Source organism: Lodderomyces beijingensis (assembly GCF_963989305.1).
Source record: "Lodderomyces beijingensis strain CBS 14171 genome assembly, chromosome: 2".
NCBI lineage: Eukaryota > Fungi > Ascomycota > Pichiomycetes > Serinales > Debaryomycetaceae > Lodderomyces > Lodderomyces beijingensis.
The window spans coordinates 631,293-655,191 of record NC_089971.1 but is presented as its reverse complement, the minus strand read 5'-3'; the positions used below and the strand labels follow the sequence as shown (position 1 = coordinate 655,191).

General features: G+C 43.5%; 5 protein-coding genes across 5 annotated transcripts; 3 read left to right on the top strand and 2 right to left on the bottom strand. All coding sequences in view use genetic code 12, as the record gives it.

Moving 5' to 3' along the window:
- Positions 1-515: 515 nt before the first annotated feature.
- On the bottom strand, positions 516-2,642 carry LODBEIA_P14420 (uncharacterized protein; the record flags this gene model as incomplete). The annotated part of the gene is made up of 2 exons (XM_066971331.1): positions 516-1,986; positions 2,608-2,642. 2 exons carry the CDS (start codon positions 2,640-2,642, stop codon positions 516-518), a joined length of 1,506 nt encoding a protein of 501 aa, XP_066828380.1.
- Positions 2,643-5,257: 2,615 nt separating this feature from the next.
- Positions 5,258-6,826, top strand: LODBEIA_P14410 (uncharacterized protein; the record flags this gene model as incomplete). The annotated part of the gene is made up of 1 exon (XM_066971330.1): positions 5,258-6,826. One exon carries the CDS (start codon positions 5,258-5,260, stop codon positions 6,824-6,826), a length of 1,569 nt encoding a protein of 522 aa, XP_066828379.1.
- A 187-nt stretch (positions 6,827-7,013) lies between these two features.
- Positions 7,014-11,036, bottom strand: LODBEIA_P14400 (uncharacterized protein; the record flags this gene model as incomplete). Its single annotated transcript, XM_066971329.1, has 1 exon — positions 7,014-11,036. One exon carries the CDS (start codon positions 11,034-11,036, stop codon positions 7,014-7,016), a length of 4,023 nt encoding a protein of 1,340 aa, XP_066828378.1.
- A 6,413-nt stretch (positions 11,037-17,449) lies between these two features.
- On the top strand, positions 17,450-19,009 carry LODBEIA_P14390 (uncharacterized protein; the record flags this gene model as incomplete). Its single annotated transcript, XM_066971327.1, has 1 exon — positions 17,450-19,009. The coding sequence occupies one exon, from the start codon at positions 17,450-17,452 to the stop codon at positions 19,007-19,009; it is 1,560 nt and encodes a 519-aa protein (XP_066828377.1).
- Positions 19,010-19,616: 607 nt separating this feature from the next.
- On the top strand, positions 19,617-22,865 carry LODBEIA_P14380 (uncharacterized protein; the record flags this gene model as incomplete). Its single annotated transcript, XM_066971326.1, has 1 exon — positions 19,617-22,865. One exon carries the CDS (start codon positions 19,617-19,619, stop codon positions 22,863-22,865), a length of 3,249 nt encoding a protein of 1,082 aa, XP_066828376.1.
- Positions 22,866-23,899: the final 1,034 nt, after the last annotated feature.

Genomic DNA, 23,899 nt, shown 5'->3' with positions numbered 1-23,899 from the left:
CACTCAAAGAAATGACGAGCTCGCTCATGTTGGAAAAAAAAGTCCAGCTTGAATTTATCGACGAGTTCCAATTTTGCTCTGCATTGGGTTGGTCTCTTGCATGGCTTGGAATATCTTTTTTTGGGGGTAATCTATCAATCTTCGCCATCATCAATTTATCTAGCTTCTTTCTATCAAGATAAGCTTTTTCATTTAATCTTTTGCAACTTCGGCGGATGAATTCCGAACCGAAATCGCATCATTCTTTTTTCATCTTTTCTTTTGTGTGTTGGAGAATCAGCTGCTTGAAGATGAGGCAGATAATATCAACCTTGGAGGGTGTATCTAAACCGTGCCATTATTTTTAATTCTTAGTTTTTTGACTTCTTTACTTCTCATTTCTTACTGCTGCACTAGCTTGCTTTAGGTATTGTTTAACGAGTTATTACAAGTACTATCTTTTTATTCAAAAGTTGTATACACACACACGTTCTCTCTCTCTCTCTTACTCACTACTACTACAAATGGCTGCTGCTTTAAGCATCATAAGTGGAAGCAGAGACATTACCACCTCTACCGGTCCAGTTGACGTGGACCCATTGGTCCTTTGGCAAGAACTTGGTTTCCTTACCTGGAAGAACTTGGAAGGTGTGGGCACCAAAGTAGTCTCTTTGGGCTTGCAACAAGTTAGCAGGCAATCTTTCCGATCTCAAACCGTCGTAAAAGGCCAATGCGGTGGAGAAAGCTGGGGTTGGAACACCGCCGGCAATGGCGTGGCCAACCGAGGCTCTCCACCCTTTTTGAGCCTTGGTGATGGCGTCTTTGAAGAATGGGTGGAACAACAAGTTGTCCAATTGTGGGTTTTCTTTGTAAGCAGCAGTAATCTCTTTCAAAAACACGGATCTAATGATACATCCACCTCTCCACATCAAAGCGATACCGGCATTGTTCAATTTCCAGCCGTAGTCCTTGGCAGCTTGGTTCATCAACATGAAACCTTGAGCGTATGAGATAATCTTGGAGGCGTACAAGGCTTGTTCCAAGTCATCAATGAATGCTTGCTTGTCCTTGATTGGGGATTCGCCAGTGACTTCTGGACCTTCCAAGATCTTGGAAGCCTTGACTCTCTCGTCCTTCAAGGCTGAAAGACATCTAGAAAAGACAGCTTCACCAATCAAGGTGACTGGAACACCCAAGTCGAGCGCATTGATCGCGGTCCATTTACCAGTACCCTTTTGACCAGCGGTATCCAAGATTTTCTCAACAACCGGCTTGTTATCGGTTGGATCGTCAAAGTTCAAGATATCCTTGGTGATTTCAATCAAGAATGAGTCCAAGACCCCCGAGTTCCACTTGGTGAAAACGTCGGCGATTTCCTTTTCAGTAAACTTACCGATTCTCTTCATGACATCGTAAGCTTCACAAATCAATTGCATGTCACCGTATTCGATACCATTGTGGACCATCTTGATGTAGTGACCTGCACCAGCATCACCGACCCAATCGCAACATGGCTCACCATCTGACTTGGCTGAAATGTCTTGGAAAATGTTTTTAATCTCGGGCCAAGCAGCTTCGTTACCACCGGGCATCAAGGATGGACCAGTTCTAGCACCTTCTTCACCACCAGAAACACCAGTACCAACAAACAAGATTCCCTTTGCCTTCAATTCGTCGTATCTTCTGTTGGAGTCTGGGAAGTGGGAGTTACCACCATCAATGACAATGTCGCCCTTGTCCAAGTAAGGAAGCAATTGGCCAATAAAGTTGTCGACAGCGTCACCAGCCTTGACCAACAACATAATCTTTCTTGGTCTCTTCAAGTTGTCAACCAATGCCTTGATGGAGTGAACTCCAATAATGGACTTGCCCTTGGCTTCGTTGGCAATAAAGTGGTCAACTTTTGAGGTGGTTCTGTTGTAAGCAACAACAGTGTAGCCGTGGTCAGCGGCGTTAAGGATCAAGTTTTGACCCATAACGGCCAAACCAATCAAACCGAAATCACCTCTACAAATCAGACTGTTAGTATTGCTCATCACGGCGACATGATTGGAAATTGCAGAAAGTCTCTTGATTGCTGTGGATGAAGGTGACGCCATGCTGGTATCCTACAAGTTGAAAAAAATCAAAAAATCAAAAAATCAAAAACCAGAAAAATGAACCAAAAAGTGAATGTGTGGGCATCACGGACAAAAAACTTGGAGTTGTATTTATATCCCGTATTGGTTTTCTGGTTTTTATGGTTCCTCTGTCATGCTCCGTGGGTTCTATTTCTTGTCTTTGTTCCACTCGCCCACTGGTTAGAACTAAAAAACGCTGGGAGAAAAAAAAAATTGCTGGAAAAACTGTATCCCAGGGGTAACGGGAATGGAAAGGGAGGGAAATCGCACCTCGGTGCAAATTCTATGAATTGCTACAGACCCACCACAACTAGACAGGTCAGGACAGGTCAGGTCAATTGCATTCCCAATGTCGAGTGGCCTTGATCTCTCCTTCAGCATGAACCCTCTCTTTGATATTATTCTTGCAAGGTTTTTCTTTTTTTTTTTTTTTTTTTTCCTTTTCCATATAGCCCTATCCATTAGCCAAAAGAAAGAGACCCACATGGCTAGTTTCTATGGTACATACTTTGGTTCTCCTTGAACGTTATCTCCTGTGGACATTGTGCTATGTAATTGAGTTGAAAGACCTAAATCAATTGAGAAAGTAGAGCTGTGGTAAGTGGCAGTAGAAGGATGTGAAGTACCAAGGGAAATGTCCTGTTGTTTTTATATTATTGATGGAATCTTGCACTGAAAAATAGCAAATTTAATTCACTCACAGACTCGCTCCGTTGGTGGCTAACTGAGTGACACTAACTGAGAGTAGTGTACATGTCTCCATTATTAATAATTTACCAACAAACACACACATAGTGCTACTAGTGCTACTAGTGCTACTAGTAGTGCTACTTATTATAGATGGGAAAGTTGGGATCTCGGAAATACACCCTGAAGATCAAGATCACATATTGGATTCAATGCACACGCTCAGAGAATGCTTAACTGGAGGGGGAGACAGAGGAGAAGGAAACTTCAACCTCAGCTTGAAGTATCGCCCGTGACACACCTCTCTAGTTCTAGTTCTAAGCCGTTGATGGAAAAGTCAACGTTATTTGTTTGTTTCCAACTTTCTTCTATGAAGCTGAAAATAGAAAGAGGGGAGGAGGAGTGGGGGTTTACATGCAGAATGCCACTCCGAAAATTCGGCATAGATCCATGCGCTCTCAGAACCTATCTTTCATCAACACACGAGACTGTATTTTGAGCTCCGGACTTTAACTCAAGAGTGATCATAGAGTCGAGAATAGGTTGTACCGGTTCAAAAAATGTAAAAAAAAAAAAAAAAGACAAAAACCGAACAAGAAAACGGAAAAACTACTCTCTCAGCTTAAGGTGCCGGCCTCGTGATTCAACAAGAGTCTCGATCTCACCCACGATTACTGTGTGCTACGTACAGACGAAAGAAAGCACTGCTGAACAAAATGCGTATGCTCTAGAGCCTACATAGGGCCAGGATAATCTCTCTGGCCAGAGTTAAATTCTGGATAACAAGCAAAACATCAGCACAAAAATCGCCAACTAAAACCTTTCACAACGGTTAATGCTGTGCAAATGGAAGAATGCATGGGGTTTGAAATTTTTTGGGTGTTTGAGGTATGCAATTCGCCGAGTTCCTCCTATTGTGAACCTCTGCGACCAAAATATTCTCGGGCAAACTGGTAATTTGCAAAAGAGAAAATTATAATACCAACAGACTTCCCAACCTTCGGCGGGGGTCTTTCGTACCTAGACTTCGATTGGAAAGGGCACACCAGAGATTGAATTTTTGGAGATTTTGGAGATTTTGGGAGCATACCTGGCGAAACTTACCAAAAACCGGGCAAAGCAGGAGGTATCCCCCAAACTATCCCCCAAACTCTTCCTCCACCTTCGCCTCCCCGCTCTCGGCGTATATTCGCCCAAAGTCTCTTACGAAGCCGTTCCGCCCAAAGTCTCTGACGAACCCGTTCCGCCCAAAAACTCAGCAAAGGCAGGCACAAAATCTGCTACAGGTGGGAATGGAGACCTTCCACCTGATGGCAGAAATTCGCAGACGATTCAGATCCTCCTTTCCTCCACACCTCTCCACCCACCAGATCGCCGTTGTAAAATCTTTCTCTCTTTTTATTTTGCAATCTGAGATTCTGGTGGCGACGGGGTTGCGGTGATCACTTTACCCAAAAGAACAGAAGAGAGAGAGAGAAAAAAATATATAAAAAGTAAACGCTTTTCAACAGCCCGTGTGGGCACAAGCTGTTGGAGCTCGAGTGTTTTTCCTCACCAAGAGGTCGGTGATTTGAACCGACTGTAGACTGTAGTGTGCTAGGATTTTATGGTGAGAAAAAGAGCTAATTTCACCATCAAATTGCGAATATCCTTGTCAAGAAAGCTTCACTCAGTGCCATCAACTAGGGAGGCAAGGGGGAAACATACACAGGAGAGAGATACCCAAATATTCTTGGATTGATAGATTTTCAATTTGGCGAATTTTCTTGTCTCGAGAGTGATGAGCCGCCTTTTCACCTTTTCACCTGCTAGCCTGTTCACCAGTTCGAACTTCTCGCATGTGTTGTTCGGATTTAGTCCTTGAAGACAGGAAGAGTGTATATGTGCTGTGCCATCCTAACGTTACACCATTACCCTCGAAATAATACTTCAAAGTATTGTAACACTTCTACATTTGTGCCTCGTGTCCAGAACACACATAAAAAAACGTCCTTTCCTACCCCCCCCACCCCGTCTCACTGCCCGATCTCAGACCAAAAAGAAAAGTCCGCCAAATCTCAGAACTCGTGATTCGACTTTTAAAAAGGGTTTATCTTTCCACAGCAAACTAACAAACGTTGCATTGAACTCCAGGTGGGAGGGAGACAACGGGGCGTTGGAAATTTTTTTTTCTTCTTGATGATTGATGTGCACGTGCAATGATTAAAAAGTAAGCTTGATTTTCGCTTGCGGCCATTTTTGCAGCAATTCCCAAATCGTGATGTAATCCGCTTGTGTGTCAAAAGGGGAAAACAACAAACGTACATACACTTCCAAGATTGAAAAGGTTTTAAAGCCACATATTTACTCTGAAATTTTTCAGCAGTTGTATTTATAAGAAAGATGGTGCTCTTTTTTCATCATTTGACCAGTTAGGTTGGCATTTTTAGTAATTGTACCACTCTCCAAGACCCAGACCCACACACAACAACATGCCGATTCCAAAACCTCACGGTGGTAAACTTAATGACTTGATCATCAGAGACGCGGATCAGAAAGCGCAGTTGTTGAAAGAGGCGGAGTCGTTGCCTCAATTGACATTGACACCAAGACAATTATGTGACTTGGAGTTGATTTTAAACGGTGGATTCTCACCATTAACGGGGTTTTTAAACGAAGAAGATTACAACAGTGTTGTTGAAAACTTGAGGTTGTCATCGGTGAAAAACGCCGATGGCAAAGGTTTATTATGGCCCATCCCCATCACTTTGGATCTTGCTAACGAAGAAGCTCAAAAGTACCAAGTTGGCGACAAGATCACGTTACTCGACTTGAGAGACGAGACCCCCTTGGCGATTTTGACCATTGAATCTAAATATACCCCCGATAAGCAGAAAGAGGCCAAGTTGGTATTCAGAGGTGATCCAGAACACCCAGCAAACAGATACCTTGCCGAAACCGCGGGCGATGTTTACCTCGGTGGCTCCTTGCAAGGTCTCAACTACCCTAAACACTACGATTACGTTGAATCAAGAAAGACACCTACGGAATTGAGGCAGGAATTTGAGAGCTTGGGCTGGAAAGACCAAAACATTGTCGCTTTCCAAACTAGGAACCCCATGCATAGAGCCCATCGTGAATTGACGATTAGGGCTGCCTCGGATATCGGCTCCAACGCCCACATTTTGATCCACCCCGTTGTCGGATTGACCAAACCGGGTGACATTGACCATCACACCAGGGTGAAAGTATATAGACAAATCTTGAAGAAATTCCCCGATGGATTAGCTTCGTTGTCGTTGTTACCTTTAGCTATGAGAATGGGCGGTGACAGAGAGGCATTGTGGCACGCGTTGATTAGAACCAATTATGGTGTAGATCATTTCATCGTTGGTAGAGATCACGCTGGTCCCGGTAAAAACTCGCAAGGTGTCGACTTTTACGGCCCCTATGATGCTCAGGACTTGTTGAAGAACTACGAGCAGGAATTGGAAATCAAAATCGTGCCATTTAGAATGGTGACTTATTTACCTGATGAAGATCGTTATGCCCCCATCGACACTATCGATTTGAGCAATACCAAGACTGCCAATATCTCAGGCACGGAATTGAGAAACAAGTTAAGAACAGGCGACGAGATCCCCGCGTGGTTCTCGTATCCGGAAGTAGTCAAGATCTTGCGCGAGACAAACCCACCTAGATCAAAACAAGGGTTTGTGATCATCATCAACAACAAGCTGAAATTGGGACAATACTTGTCGTTTGCATTGCAAAGCACCTTGAATCAATTTGGCGGCGAGCGCAGAATCACCAAGATTGACGATGACAAGAACCAATACGATGCGTTTGTCGTGAACGAGTTGGTCAAGTCTGGAGCTGGTGTCATTTTGACCACGGCCAATGCTCAAGAAGTGGCTGATTTGGTTGGCTCGGGTAACACCATCGTGGTCAATGCTGAAGAAGGAGACAAGTCAAAGGGTGAATTTGCATTGACTAATCAAGAACTCCAACCCGTCGTTGATGACATTGTAGACTATTTAAAACAGCAGGGTTTCTACTAGATTCTTACATATATATATAGCAGAATGGTGATTGAAAAAGAATACTAGAACTACTTGTTTTCTTTCGTTGCGAAACAAATAATACATCGTTAATTACACGGATTTTAAAATCTAAAAAAAAAAAAAGAAAATGCAAGTGTAATGCGCTGAGGGAAGATTATTCTTTGAAGCGTGAGCGTAAAAAGTTTTAAAAAAGTGACTCGTGTTGTCGGAAATGCGGTTGCAGCTGTGAGGGGAACGGTTGCGAAGGTGGTTGAGGTTGAAACCGCAGCTGTTGTGGTGGCGGTGGTGGTGCTGGTGGTTGTGCTTGTTGTGGTTGCTGCTGTTGTTGTGGTTGTTGTTGATGCTGTTGTTGTGGTTGACGTTGGGGCAGTTGCAGAGGCGATCTGTGCTGGGCAACAAACATGGCTCTAATCTGCAACGCTTCTGCAAATCCCATCGACGTGGGCCACACTGGCGCATCTGCCAAAATCCTGATCCCCAAATAAAAAGCACGCCTCGATAAATTGTTCTTTATGACTTGATCTCTAATCTCTTCACCCAACTGAAGAGCGCGAATTCTATTAGCTTCAACGTCAATCTCCCTAGCCAAGTCATCGTCCAAGCGATTCCGCTCTTGACTTAGGTGAAGAATGCGAGGCGGAGGACCTTGGTTCTGCTCGTTAAAAAGCGCCGTTGACGAAACATCCTCCTTAAAATTTTTGGTCAACACATCCAGATACACCGATTGGACGCTGACGCTCAAAACCTTGCCGATCCTGAGCAAAATCTCATGACACTGAAACCAACCGAGTAGCTCTCGATTGGACAAGTCTCGTGTTTTGCATTGCTGCTCAAGGTAGTCGAGGAATGTGGCAATAACAATGATGCTCACAAAAATCGAGCAAATGAGAAGCACCGGCGTCCTCACCGCGGTCTCTCGAACGTCAAAACTGATGGTTTCAGATGCATGCACCCAAAGATCAAGAATTTGGCAACTTGAAGTTAAGGAGTTGCTCAAGACACCATAGTTGGACTCCTTGTAATCCAAAAAGTCCAATTCTTTATTCATCGAACTGTAATCCTTTTGTAGCATGGCCAACAAAATCGGACTAACCTTGACGGTCATTTTAAGCTTCAACAACAACCAAATCGGAATGATCAATTTCACCTCGGGCTTGAAATTCAAGTCGTTGCGGTTCTGGATAGTAATGTTCAAACTTCCGTAGTTTCTAGTAAATAAATATTCCCAATTGTTCACCAACTGCACAAATTTGGTTCTTTGCTCAATATTCCACTTGACAAAGGACTGCTGCGGGTTCAATTCGTCGGCAAGTTGTTCGTGAAGGTGGAATAACATGGTCAACATGTCTTCCAAGGAAATCACTGGCGTTTGAACATGTGGATTGTGAATAAAGCGAATCAAATTTTCCACTCTAATGCCATTACTGACCTCAACAATTGACCAGCCCATGGGGAAAGTCTTGCAAACATTGGCGTACCAACTAGCAGCATCTTTCGACCACCAAAGAGCAACATTGGTGCAATAGGATCCACTTTTTAACAAAGAAGAACTAAATAGCATGGGCGCACCCGTCATATAAGATCTGAAATTTTGCAAAAGATAGAAAATCTGCAAAGTCCGGATTCTCGATTGGGCCATGATGAAATAGTCAAAGTTATTCTGGATTGATTGTTGGTTTGCATCTACACCTGCAGCTGCCGTGCCCTGTAGGATAGGCTGAGGCGGCATCAAGATTTGTTCCAAGGGTTCGTTAAACGAGGTCGACTTGATCAATCCAATCATGGATTTGACCTGCCGCAACGTGATGTCGAGCATATTCGGCTCGTTGAAAAATAGCGAAATCATAATGTGTAACACAAGGCACTGATGAGCCATTAATGGCACTTTTTTAAACTGAATCAAGTCACCAATCAATTCTTTTTCAAAAAAGCTTTGAATGTGGTATTTGGATAGATTGAATAAAACCAATGCGTCATGGTTATTGTAGGCGTATAATGAGCCAATGGCAGCAATAGCGAGAATCAAGGGAATATTGTCAAGATTGGAGCGTGATTTCTTTAATGTCGGGAAATGAATGAATGCGAAATACTTGTTGAATCCGTACTCGTAAAGCTGAACATAGTGTTTGAGATTGTCTAACGATGGGAAATCTTGGCTGCTGATTCCCGCAGACGTAACCATTCGTTCTCTTATTTCCTCCGTAATTAAACTAGACTCCTGGGAGTAGAAATTGGCTGGAAACTCGATGGAATAGTCAATGGTTTCGGTAGTGACTCCCCCGCTGGCGCCAGCGCCAGCAATATTAGCACCAGCGCCAGCAAGTAGTTGTTGCATAAAATCTTGAGCCTGCTTTTTGGGGAAGCTCGCATTAGGGTCTAGATTCTGTTTGGAAGCATTGAAATATCCTTTTAAATCATCAAAGCTTGTATTGAGGCTAAAGTTGCCGGTGAATTCAAATTGCGGATGCACCAAGTCCTGGATCCACTCCGTGTCGCTATTTGCCGTGTTGATTTGCATATGCATCGACGTCTCGGCTGTATTTTCCATTACCGATCTGGAACGTTTGGAAACGCTCGAGTTCTCACTAGTTCTGTTCAACTGTTGAGGGTTGATGCTTCCCACCGAGGATATAGAGCCCTGGTGCGAATGCGGCAGACCTTCTGCTGGTTTGGAAGCAACTTGGATAATTGGCGCCTGTGTCGGTGCATGGGTTGGTGCCTGGGTTGGTGCCTGGGTTGGTGCCTGGGTTGGTGGCGGTTGCACCTGCACCTGCAGCTGTGGTGTATCCAATTTTATAGAATTTGCTGTTTGAGGTGAAACCTGCATCGGATGCGCTGTATTTGCAACTTCCGCATTGTTCTGGTGTTGTTGTTGTTGTTGTTGTTGTTGTTGTTGTTGCTGATGATGGGGATCACTTAAGAAAAGCTGTCCATTGATTTCAAAGATTGTGTCCGGGTGAGGCATAGTTTGTGCCCGCTCCATATGAACAGGCTTAAGTTTCATCGAGTCATCGGTGAAGAAATCGTGCAAGTTCTTCAACGACTTTTGTCTCAAGGCAAACTTTTTTTCATCGTCATTCAAGTCCAACGCATCCATATTACCCCAGTCCATTAGATCCGTCATCCCCAATATTCTTTGATACTCTTCACTATGTGGGCCCGACGGAGGCGTGCCGAATTGGACATGAGTAGGCGCAGCATCTGTGAAATTGGCTGCAGACTCTTGTATAGTCTTGGCTTCTCGATTCGAAGTGTAAGAGATCCCCGAAGCTGCCGAATACGAAGCGTGTCTATAATTGTTTGATAAATGTGACGGAATGTTTTTTATTGCTTCTCCATTTTGGTTACTTTTGAATGACTTTTTGCGTAGAGGAGAGCCCGAAACATCGGGCTGATATTCCTTTTTAGCAAAAGATGAGCGTCTCCTTGCCGAAGATTCCACCTTCAACGAGCTATGCCTCGACATGGGGGTTGATTTTGGTTGATGAAACGATACGCTGTTTCTGTGCGAGCTGCTGTGCAAAGTGATACTTGGTCGTGGTGAGTTGTTGCTAATTGTTATTGGAGATGCTACACCTATCAGTGGTAGTGGCAGTGAGCTCGACGTTTGGTTGCTCGTGGAGTTGCTCGTGGGGTTGCTGTTGCCGTTGCTGCTATTGCTATTGCTATTGCTATTGCTATTGCTGATTGAATATTCACCAAACAAAGCAGTTTTAAATGTCGGCTTAAGAGCTTCATGGCCGCCGTTACCAGTTCTTTCCCCAGTTTCTGGATCATACTCCGGCAAGGAGCCATCGGGCAACGGGGCATTTGCATCGGTATTGTTATGTAACACGTTTATATGCTCATTTATGTCCAAATCCTTTGACGAACCTCTCCTCATGATATTTGGCAAGCTGCTGTGCAATTTCTGCTGGTGTCGCAAGACCAAGTCTCTCCTAGCAAAGCACCTTCCACACGCAGCACACTGATACGGCTTTTCATTCGTGTGGGCTCGCTCATGGCGCTTCAAATGCTCCAATCTGGCAAATGCTCGAGTGCAAACGGTGCAAACGTGAGGTCTGGGTTTATCTGTGCGGATCTGCTGAGATTTCTTGGGAATGGGCTGAGATCCCACTGGACCTTCGATGCTCGAGCCTAGTTCCAGCAGAATTGAAGCCGTTGAAGATAAAGGCACTGTGGAAGAAACCGAAAGTGACGTTTGCATATTCATACTGGCATTGACTATGGCGGGTTCTCTCTTTTTTTTTTTTTTTTTTTGTTTTTTTTGTTCTTGAATCTATCTGTTTAATTACTGTAGTTGAGTGAATATATATATATATGTATGAATATAAGTTGGAAAATGTGAGAACGACTCTTAAAGGAAAGGCAAATATAACTGAGGATTGATTTGTCTCTATACGGACTGACTTTGTCGGCTGCTGTAAAATGAAAAGTTGAATGTTGGAATAAACGGTGGTGGTAAACAAAAAAAAAAAAAACCAAGTAAAAGTAATAGCAAAAGGTAAAAAGAAGGGGACGAGTGAGGTTGGAAAGTAAGCAGTAAAAGTAATAAGAAGTCACTATTAGTTCGTAAGTCAGTCAGTAAATGCCAATACAATAAATTTTTATGGATTGTTCTTGTTGTCGTTGTTGTTGTTGTGTATAAAACATAAAAATAAAAAAATCTTAACTGGCACTCAACTTATTAGTCCTTCTAGTAGCTCTGTGAGAAAAGAAGGAAAACCGTTGTTACTGTGCACTTGGTAGCAGATGACAAGCTACAAGAAAAAAACAAGCCCTTAGAGAGAGAGTCTACACTGGGCTTGTACACTGTGGTAGTTACTATCGCTCATGTGTATTATGAGCCTGTTATCAGCAAAAATTACATGCAGTATAACAGACACTTTTTTTTTGTCTGGGATGTGGTCATCAGACAGTTTTCTCCAGATTTCCCTCATTGCGCTAATTTTAATCGACAGACAAACAAGTAAAAAATACCACGCTGTAAAATTGAAAGAGGGATCCTTTCATCGTCCATCGTTGATCGTTCTTGAACGGTTGAGGGCGATTCGAAAGGGGTAGTTTCGGCTTTGTAGTCTGGGATTTTCCTCTTTCCTTCACCACCCTTCCCCTTTCGAGTCAGCGGCGTTTCAGGAGGTTAATGCTGGGGCCGTTCATAGAAAGGCGTTGTTGTTGTTGTTGTTGTTGTTGTTGTTGTTGATGCAAAATGCTCAGAGCAAGTGCGAAAACTAAACGAAACGAAACCGGCCATGATGTCACTGATTGGGGATCTTTCGTGGCGTCGTCAATTTTAATTAATTCTCGTCTCTTTTGAGACTGAAACGTTTTCGCTGATCTCTATCCATCTACCACAAGAATTGGCACTATTGTGGGTCTCCTATGGAAGTCTAAAAAAGGGAAAGGGTGTTGATGACTTGTCTCGATTTTGATTTTTTTTTTTGGCTTTTTTTGGTTTTTGACTTGATCAGATTATTTTTAGTGTGGGCATTAATACCGGCTTTTGTCAAGTTTGCATCACGTTTTGAATCTATAATATCTCGAACCCTCTCGATCTCCACGGTATACTTGCACCGACATCTTTCTCCCTCTCAGTTGAGGCCGGCGAGCTGGATACGCGTCACGAATGAAAAACTGGAGCGTTTCACTCAACTTGCAGCTCAGCTCTCTATTGTCCTCTTCTTGTACTGCAAGCCATGATCGTTTTCTCTTCTTCTCTTTCTCTCTCTTTTTCGCCTTTTTTTTTTCTTTTTTTTTTTTTTTTTTGTTGGGCTGGCTAAGTGAAACACAACTGCATTCAAGATTGCATCTCACCTGTCTGCCAATCTCTATTGTACTGCTTCGTCTGCAAGAGTCAACTGGACATGCAAATTAAAACCCTGCGCACCGAGGAAAAAATTGAAACTTGAAAATTGAAATAAAGAAAAATACAAAAAAAAAAGCTCGGGTTTATACCGCAACAGACAGACTTTAGATTTCAGACACTGGACTTTGTAGGGATTCAGTAGGGGGGTTGCTCTTTTTTTTTTTTTTTTTTTTTTTAATCACAATAATAACCACGCACATCACTCCGAAATGTGGGGAAAAAACGTCTGGTTAGAATTTGCCAGATTCTTCATTTCGACTCTTTGCTGCAGCTGCTGGTTTTCCAATCATCTTCGTTTTCTCTTTGTTGTTGTTATTTCTACCAAACTGCTACGTTGAAAAGAACGAAAGTTGTTGCTGCCTTCAATCAATCGGCACAATCGAGAGATGTCCTTTGGCCGATATACTTCTGAACAACGCTCTCTACAGTGTCGAAATACTCTTTGGCGTTGTTGTTTTTTTTTTCTCTCTCCTTGTTGAAACAATTTTGGTCATTCACATTTGCAGTTGATTTTTTTTTTTTTAGGACTTTGCTCACTATTCAGTGACTGCCAAAAAAAAAAACCAACATGTGACCTAATATGGAAAACCCAGAGTCCAGAATCGACTTCAACAACAACCACCCCAACCACCACCGGCTGAGTTTCTTGGTCCTTGCTGCTGCCGATAGCGATGAGCTTCGTGCGTCTCTTCTTGCTTCGTTTCCACCGGACGAGAAAAAAAGCCCTACTTGTAATTGGTGACCAGGAAGTGTGCTGAGTTCCTTTTCTCTTCCTCTCTTTTCTTCTTTATGGCGACTTGTTCACTCGCTTAGCACTCCGAGACTACAAGGTTGAAGGGCAGCAGCAGCAGAGATAGTCGCGACTGCTGAACTTCCATATGTTTGACTAAATAGGAAACATCCAACGGGGGGGGGGGAGGGGGTCGTTGGTATCAGAGACTTTTCGCGGGGGAGGGACGGGAAGAGGAATGTTCCTGTGTCTCCGCGCTCGTTGCGTCATCGCCTTCTTTCCTTCCCCCTCTCTTACTTTCTTTCGTTCTTCCCCTCTTTTCTTTCATTGCTTCGCTGGACACTCGTATCACGCAAACTTTGACGTCTTCATCCCTTAATTTCTATCAGTACCGGAGTCACACATTATCCAAAATTGAAACAACCGCCGCTTCCACCGGGAATTCTCTCTACCCCACATATTTGACAGAAAAGATGCCTATACCCATTTTAAACTATTTTTTTTTTTTGGAAAAAAACCTGGTTTGATCGGCTTCCGGGGAAGAAGGAGGGGGGATAAAGGGGTTGGTTGGTTGATCCTTTTTCTCCAGATTTTTCATCGAGACCTCAGCCTGAACTTATTTTCCTTGTTTTTTTCATGTTTCAACCCCAACGTACTTTAGAAATCTCTGGCCAAACAACATTGGGTAATAGTACTCGGTTTTTCAAGTACATTGGGCAAAAACTGAAAAAAAAAGACAATTGCTGTAGAGCTTTTCGACTTTGAAGAGCAAAGCTAGACGTCAGATTTTGCCTGTACCAACTAAGGGGTTGGTTTTTGAAGTTTTGTTGGAATGAAAGATATTGTCGTTGTATTGTAGCGATGTCCTGGGGCGACAGCACGCCGATCTCAGAACGCAAAACATATGTTACAAAATCTTCCTAGATTTCAATGACACACAACGTTGCCGTCAAAGAGGCTCCAAGAAAGACAAAGTGGTATTTCAAGTAAATTTTGCAGCAATCGTGCAACAAAGTTTTCCTTTCATCTCACCATCCTTAATTGTTCAGTTGAGCAATGGAGCCCACTGCCATCTTTTTCTCTGGCACCTGAGATCCAAAATGCGGCGAGAAAGCTCGATTTGTTCAGCTCCCACCCCATCGGCAGGTAGAATTCTTTGTAGAGTAAAATTGAAGTTTGTCGGGTCGTACTCAGCCTTTGTTTCTTCATCTTTTTGAAAAAAATCGATTGTTTTTGCTCGAACCGAGATGGTTCTCGGTTTCCCTCGATTTAATCGGCACAGAGGGAAAGCCCCGATTCACCCGTCTGCGTTTTCTCACACATCTACCGCCACGGTGCCCCCTCCTTTCCGCTTCTCCCATTCCACTCGGCTTAGAGGAAATTTTATAAAACAATTCAGAAACGGGTATCGTATCAATTTGAGAGAAGTTAAGATGCGTGCGAGGTTCCGCGTCTGTTATTTTGCAACCTTTGGCTTTTGCAGCACCGGACAACGCATCGTTGACCAATGAGAGCAGGCGGATTAGTAAGAATCAAGTGGACAACCATTTGCAAGGCTTTTGTTTTGTACCTGATCACCACAAAGCTTGAACGCCAAAGCCATCACCAACCAAGCTTTCTTTATTGTTGTGTTGTTGACAAGGGCCAAAACCGGTTTTTCTCTTCCTTGTCGTCGTCAAAGAGCAGGTGCATAAACTTCCGTGGGTATGAGACATTGAGGTGTTTGTCAATATTCTCAATCTCGAAATGGACAACATGTGATCTTGTCAGCGAAGCCAGTTGTACTATGATGTTGTCCTCGATTCGCTCTCCGTCAAAGCCTTGTCTCTTTTTCTCCATGCTTAATAAAATTGAGCACACGGGGGGGTGCACGGAGGAGATTGTCTCACTAAAAAAAAATCATTACATCCGTGGTCGATCCGTAAAGACAATAGGGCGCTTGCACAACGGTTTCAAGATGCTCTGCACAGCACGGGGATGGGAGTGGTTAATTTGACAGCAAGGTAGCAGCCCCAGGCTGGAACAATGCGACAAAACTTCTTGCACCGAGATGGCGCGACAATCCGTTTAAGGCAACTTCTTAGAGATAACAAAAGTACCATATGCCAAGGTATCGGGTACGCTACCAAGATTAAAGAAAAATGTGGGGAAATCCTTATGATAATAGTATAATAGAAAAAGCAAGGGGAAACGGAAGACGAAAGCAGAGGATTTCTTTTTTCAGGACCAGCAAAACACACCAAGATTTTTATCGGATACATCGCTGTTAAAGCTTCTAATCGCTCACGGTTGATGGGTCATGGTTGGATTTTTTTTTTTTTTATTTTTCTACCAAATCAAGAGTTTAGTCGTAGTTATGAATCTCTAGAAAAATTGCTCACGAGTTTATCGGACTCGGGAGACGCGTGATCTCGAAGCAACCTCTTTTGACTTTAGAAAGGAAGAAAAAGAAGCGCCCTGGACACAGGGAAGCAGTGCGGGAATACTTTTACTTGCCGATATCAACGGGAAAGGACTCCCACCATTTCCCCTCGATGCCACTTCCTCCAAACGAAAAATAAAAAAGGAAATAGAAACCGCCGCATGAACTATATTTCTCGTCATTTGACGCCAACACCTTTTGGTTCAATTGGGAAAAAATAATAAAGTAGAAGTCGAGTATTCGAATCAATACCTGGAATCATCAATCTCCAACCATCATCATTACTCATTACTCATCGCTCATCATCACCATCACCATAACCATCATCATGAGACTACGGCGAAAATCTCTCGTACTATTTTTTTGTTCTCCTTTGTTCAGCATCTGCAGCAAGTGTTAACATTGACCAAATCCCCATCTTGCCACGACATTTCCACTCCTTGGGCGAGGGGAGGGCAATTCTCTATTTCCCTATTTATGATGTGAGCTAGATGAATCCTTCCAAACGGTAAGATAAGAGGCTTCTCTATCACAACGGTTCCACTGTCACGTCGTGTTATCCCTTCACTACTTCAACACTCGATCAACTTGAGAATAATAAGCAACTCGATTCCAACGGTGCGAAATTACGACATTTCCATATTATTACCAACTACAAGTGAACACTACAAGAACACTAAAAATAAAAAAAAAAAGATCATCATATAATACACACACCCCGCTTTCTGTTCCTCAGCAGCTTGAGCCGAGTGATGAGAACAGAGAAGCCTAGAACCTCTTCAATTGTTGCATCGGAGCCGCAACGGTCCACAAGAAAAGAGGATACGATAGGGGTCTTTTCGTGTTTCGTGTTTCGAGAGAAAAGAAAAGAAGAAGAAAGCTTGTTCGGTTTAACCATCCTGGAGTTGTCTGGGACTTCATGAGGAGCTGACTCTGGTGCCGCCTCAACCATTTCTTGCTGTCTTTTGCTCTCGCCAAGTACATTGGCGCAAGTTCTCCCCGTGGTAGTGGTGTTGAAGCAGGCGGTTTCTTGTTGTTGTTGTGATAGAGTATGGCTTCTTCATCTAGGAGTGGTGCTTGGGAGTAGCTTTCCGTGCTATCGTTTATCCGTAACGACCAAAAAAAAAATTTCGTGCATCAGACTCAGCGGCTATAATCTTGCTTGTTGTTTTAGCACCTTTTTCGCTATCTCCACTTACACACAAGCACTGAGGAAGATACGCGACTTCTGCTACTGTTTATTATCACCGACTGTGGCTAGCAGGTGGATACATGCTCACATAGATACATGATGTCATATTATAACGATGAATTAAACAACCGCCGTGGGAAATGTCTTGAGGGAAAAATTAAACTAAACAATAGTTCACATCTTATAAATAGAGTCAAATATCCGCCCCCTTCGACGGATATGGCTTTTCGTAGCGGGAGGAGGAGAAGGAGGAGGAAGAAGAAGAAGAAGAAGAAGACGACGAAGAAAGTTAGTATACGTCCCTTATACCCACATAGCGTCTTACCGGTACTGGCCTTTTCTTCTATTTGTATTTTTCTAAATTCATTTATTCATTTATTCATTAATCGCATTATTCATTCCCCATAACCATGCTCGATCTGTCACCACCGGGGTACTCCCAGCCACTGGAAACACTACCACTGTACGAGCCGTCCATCGATCTACAAGGATTAGCGTTGGTCAAGACTGAATTCATCACCCCGTACCAATCTAACAACGGAGTCCGAGCTTGGAAACCAGTGATTTTGCAAGTAAACTCAACGCAGCTCAAAATGTACAGCTTAAACACCGACAAGAAGTTGCAAGATTTGATTGTGAATCTCTACTTTGAACTAAACAACCTCAAGGAACTCACTATTGACTTGAACACGGAGTACAAGAGAAACAACGGGGTCGATTTCAGCTTTGGAAGAGTTGCCACCCGCAACGGCGGCTTCAATGTCGATGACTTGTTCTCGGGTGATGCCTACGATGGTGGGTTCAGCACAAACTCCGACGTCTCAAAGACGTTGTTCAACGATTCCAAAATCAACAAGTTTCGTAATAAACTCAAGTCGCAGAAGAACCAGAAAATCATGAACCAATTGAAGAACTACTATCCTCAGTTGAAGAATAACCAATTTCTCTTTGAACCATCAAGCATACCTAAAGAGCACACAAATCTAGACAAGTACAAGGGCATGTTGATCCACAGCTATTCCTTGTCCAATTTGCAAATTGGTGAAGCGCCTTCTTTGAACCAACTTATATCAGCAATGTACAAAGAAGACCAAGCCGAATCTTCCATGGCCAACAATTCGTCACTAGTTAAATACAAAAACACATTGCGATTGCGAATAGAGTACAAGCAGATTTTGCTCCAGTTTTGGTCTTTCCATAGCATGGTTACTTGGTTTAGAAACTTGACCATCGGGCGAGATTTGAGCGTGCCCTTGGAGTACAGAACGGTAAGCAAATTGAAATCGATACCTAGCCGGTATAGTAGCCGCAACAATGCGCTATTGGCTGCAACCGCAGCTGCCGCTGGTTATGGAAGAGGACACAGTCTAGATAATAATCATAATAATAGCAACAACAACAACAACACCACCGTGATGGGAGATGAATTCATGTCGTCGGGGCCACTGTCATTCATGCTCTCCACAGCAGCGCAACAGCAGCTCCTAAGTCACAAGGACGACGGAACAAGTGCATCGCTATCAGATGCAAGTTCGGTATTTGATGCAAGCGAACGGCGAAGCTCCATGGTATCCTCCTCTTCAGCCACATCGATGGAAAACTCGGGGGCATTAGTCGTTGTCATCAACAATTTCAAGTTTGTGTCCAAGGATAATTTATACACCACCGTGGAAAAGCAATACATCTCCAACTGTATACCCAATCTCAATTCGTTCGACAAGTGGAATGGCAAATTGGTCACTATAAGCAACGTGGAGTGCTTCTTGAGAGACGAAAGAAGCTACAAGAACAAAAACGATGTTTTCATCAGCTACTCGGCCTTGGGAGACTTGGTCACCTTGTTTGACCGGAAATTCCCCCACAATGAAACGCAAGGTGAAGGTGAAGCTGCAGTCCACCCCCAGCATAACAAACTCTGCGAAACAAGAACTTTTTTGATCCATCAAAACGGACTAGTTGGAGTGCACTAAGGGCTCAGGGGGGTCACCATTTCAACCAACCAAAATACAAAGGAAACAGAAAAAGAAATATAAAAAATTCCCAATAGAATAGTGAAAAATTTTTTTAGAGAGGCTAGGCAATGCCCATGCCTAATGATAGAGCTTAATGAATATACATGATGGTTACGATCAACTGGGTGGGAAACTTCTCTGTTTGATATATCTTTGTTGTAACGTAGTTGGGGGGGGGGGGGGGGGTTTTTCTTTTTCTTTCTCCTTCTCGGGTTCAGAGACAACACCAAATAAAACCGTGTTGCCCAATTTGGTCCAGCGGTGCGGCGTCAGTTTGGCTGTCCTCTTTTTTTTTTTTTTTGTTTTCATTTTTGTAGTGGTGGTCGTGGCGGTGGATTTTCCAAAATTTTCCAGGTGGTGGTGCCACATCAACTCTCACTTTAATTTGACCACCCATCTTCCCACAAGTTCATCGATCTACCACCTTTTCTTCCTTTTTTTTTGAATTTCAAGTTTCTAATTCAAAGCTTGTTTCATCCAATCATCAAACTACCTCATCTTTTACCCCCCCCCTCGCCCACTGTTTTAAACCCTGCTGGAAGTTCACACCCCACTTTAGTATCTCATGTCCACTCCAGCTGAAATTATCGCCGCTCGTGTTAATCGTCAAGATGAAGGCGACTACGACTATGAAAATGAGTTTGTCACCGAGTCAGCTGAAAAGTCAAGGAACTCGACCCCTTCGATCTCCGACGAGTCTGCGTTCCCTGCATTGGGCTTGAAGTCGTCTTCGAATGGCCATTCCCCAGCACCGTCGTCCTCGACAAATGGTTCAAACTGGGGCCCCAAGATGAAGTCTCCTTCGTCTGCGCCAGTCTCGAAATCTGCCGTGAAGAAGAGTGCTGCAACCAATAGTAGCAATGGCTTCGCCATCAAGTCCAAAATATACACGATTCAAGAAGCATTTTCGTTGGATATCGAAGATCAATTGAATGTTGCGCGTCCCGAATTTATCAAGATCTTGACCCAGGTGATGCAAGAGACCAAGACCAATATTGAATGCACCAACTCTCAGCATACCAAAAAGAGAACTTTTTTAATCACTGGTAGACCCAATGAAGTCAAATTGGCCAAGAGATTGGTGATTAAGAAGTTGACCAAGCCAGTCAAGATTAAATTTTCCATCCCGGCTAAATTGAGATCCAGGGTCATTGGCCAAGGAGGAAAGAACTTGAAGCCGATCATCCTGGCCAACGAGGTCAAGATTGAAATTGGCGACGAGGAAGAAGTCAATGGAGGAGCAAAAGACGAAGCTGACTCGCAAGAAGAGGAAGAAGATGACATTTTCTCGAGAACAGTTCAGATTACGATTGATGGAGATGTCGATGGAGCCAAGAATGCTAAAAACCAAATCTTGGCCATTGTCAAGGAGGAGACCAAGAATTTGTCCACCAAAGTTGCCCTTGAAGACAAGGTTAAGCCATTTGCCGCTAGTGCGTTGAGTTCAATCGTTGAGCGATACTCCAGCTTGGATTTTTCAATCCCCGATTACAAATCGAGTAGGACCTCGATTGTCATTGTTGGTGATCGTGAAAATGTGTTGGAGGCAAAGTCGGATGTTAAGGCAGCCTTGGAGAAATTGGCCAGCAAGATTGTCGTTGAAGAAGTGCCAATTCCTAAAACAAAGCACCAGTTTTTGCCAGTTGACAAGGTGTTGCAAAACTCGTTTGTGTTGATTCAGCTTCCAAAAGAAGGCGAACAAAACGTCAAGTTTGTTGGTGAAAAGAAGAATATCAAGGCTGCGCAGGAGGAGGCTAGAAAAGTCACTTCGCAATACAAAGTGGAAGTTTTGGACATGTCCAAGGCGCACAAGGGTAACTTGAGACACGTCAAGGCTGTCGCAGTGTTGTTGAACAAGACTGGCGCGTTTAAGCAGATTGCCCAGGCAAATGACGTTATCATCCACGTTCCCACGGCAAAAGAGTTGCAAGACGAATCGGTTTGTTCCATACCTATTGAAATTGTCTCAAAAGGCGAAGACGACAAGATCAAGTTGGCAAGAAAGGCCATTGTGAACCAAGTCAATAAAATTACTCCTGAGCAAACAAAAATCATTACCGATATCGATCTTTTCTTTATGAATAGGGTTGATGAGACTATTAAAGAAGTGGCCAAAGCTGACAAGGTTAGCTATGTTATCTTGGGCAACTCCATCACTCTTTTCTCGAGTCCCGAAAGTGGCGACGATGGGGAAGCAGATGACTTTGACGATGTCGAAACCACCGATTTCCAAGCATTTGACAAAGTCGATGCGGCGTTGAACGAGTTGAGAGAGTTGACTGGTAAGTTGACCTTGGAAACAATTGAAGATTTGTCACCAAAGGAAATTTCCATTGTAAGCGGGCCAAAGGGAACAACGTTGAAATCCATCTTGGCAGCAGTTGGGGAACCACACTCTGTGACCGTGAAGTTATCCCACGAGGAGCCAGCCTCTATCGTTATCCATGGTTTGAAAACTAGCGTTGCCCATGTCAAGAAAGATATCGAGGCTGTTTTGGCCGAAGCTAAGGAATACCCCGAAGGTTTCACCGCCACTGTTCAAGTCCCAGCACAAGTTGTTTCGAGATTGATTGGTAGAAACGGAGCCAGCTTGAACACCATTAGAGATGAATTTGGCGTCAAGATCGATGTACCAGTCCTTAAAAATGGTGGTGGTGCAGCCGGAGCCGGAGCCGACCATTTGTACAAGAAGGACGATAATGAAAAAGTCGACATCACCATCAACGGTGTCAAGAAAAACGTTGAGGAGGCCAAGGCTTCCATCGCGGCTTCCGCTAAGAAATGGGCAGATGAAACTTTGGCTAGATTGAGAATCGAACATCAATATCACAGAAGAATGATTGGCTCGCAAGGTGTTTACATCAATAGATTACAAGACAAGTACAATGTCAAGATCAGATTCCCATCGGCAGATGCCTCGGCGGCACCATCGACTTTTGCCGATGCACCAAAGTCGAAAGATGAAGTGACAATCAAAGGTCCTTCAAAAGGAGTAGCAAAAGCAGAGGAAGAATTGAAGGAGTTGTACCAGTTTGAGAAGGAGAATGGGTTTAAGCAAGTTGTCCAAATTCCATCAAAGGCTATATCAAGAGTCATTGGTAAGAATGGTGGCACAATCAATGATATCGCTGATGGAAGCGGAGTCGAGTACAAGTTCAAGAGAGAAAAGAGCGAAGAGGAAAAAACCGGTTTTGCTGAAGTTGAACTTACCGGTGCCAAGTCTGCTTTGAAAGAAGCTGTCGCCAAGATTCAGGATATCATTTCCGATGTCGAGAATTTCGTGGTTGAAACCATTAAGGTTGACCCGCAATATCACCGTGACTTGGTTGGGCCCTATGGATCAGTGATGAAGCTGATTATCCATGAAGCCGGCGGTGACGATTTGCCAAGGAATAAGTACAACAGGTTGTTGGCTATTCCAAACGAAGGTTCAGGAAGCGATGAGATTGTATGTCAAGGTGACAAGTCTATCGTGTCCAAGATTGTTGCCCAAATTGAGAAACTCGTTGAAGAGAAGAAGGCCACCGTGGTTGAAGAAGTTGAGCTCGCTAAGGAAAAACACCGTTTTGTCATTGGTGCTGGCGGCTCCGTGCGTTCTGAAATTGAGCGCGAGTGCAAAGTCAACCTCAGCATCCCCAAGAGAGACGACCAAAGCAACTTGGTCAAAGTCAAGGGCTTGCCTGAGAATATTGAAAAGGCCAAAGCGAAGATCATTGAGTTAACAAAGGACAAGGAAGTCAAGAATGGAGGCGCAAAAAAGGGGAAAGCTGCTAAGGAGCAAGAAGTAAAGGAGCAAGAAGTAAAGGAGGAATAAAAAAAAAATGGAAAAAACAGGAAAAAACAAAAACAAAACGAAACCGTTAAAAAATAAAATCAAAAATGAATAGAGTGTAAGGGACCCATGAAGTTAGACGAGTGGGTCTTGTTAGAATCAGTATATGTATACGTAAAAAAAAGGCAAGAAAACCAAAAAACAAAAGTAGAGTTTGAATATTGTTTGGTTAACGAGGGGGGGGGCGGGTCCGTCATGATCAGGCGCAATGATTAAGATGAAGAAAAAAATGGTGGTATATGAAAGATGAATTCGTAAATGAAAAAGTCAGTTCTACATTACGAACAAACTCTACGGGAGAAGAATGTATTTGAGCGCACATATCGCGGAGTTAAGGGGGAAGAAGTGCGGGTATCTTTTTTTTTTTTATTTGATGCGCTCAGCCATAGCCATAGCCCTATCCCCACCAGATCACAGCAGATCAAGGCTGACTTTAGCCATGAGGCTATACTTGGTTCAAGTCACGGCTTACGTATCACACTCCACTTTGATCTCTGAGTAAAATTATGATATATAAACCTTGACGAAGCGCCGTTGGCCACATCTATCGAAAATTTACTACCTTTTTCTTGTATCATCGTCATTGACAACTTACAATGGTGCTTGCAATGTTAGTTATAGTTGCGCTCGGCGTTGGAGTCTGCCATTTGCACGAAAAGAGAAAAGAAAGGAAGCTTAGAAAGTTGGCTGCGAGAGAAGGAGATCAAGAGCAAAGTGGGTTTCATGAACGACGCCGTCACACGAAAAGACGTCATCGCTGCAGGAAACAAGCTGGATCATCCGCGAAGCCAGAATATCAAGTTCACAGCGGTGGTTGTTACTATAAGAAGAACCAGCAGCAACTGCCGCAGCTGCAAGATGGGTGTCAGCCTCGTCAATTCGAGCAAGGGTCGGTTACTCACGGCGTGAGAACTGTCGCTACGGGAACAACCAACGAGGAACCTAAAGGTGGATCAGCTTTCCCCACTACTGAAAAACCTGCCAAGGATGCATTTGATGCTCCGCCAGCTTACGTT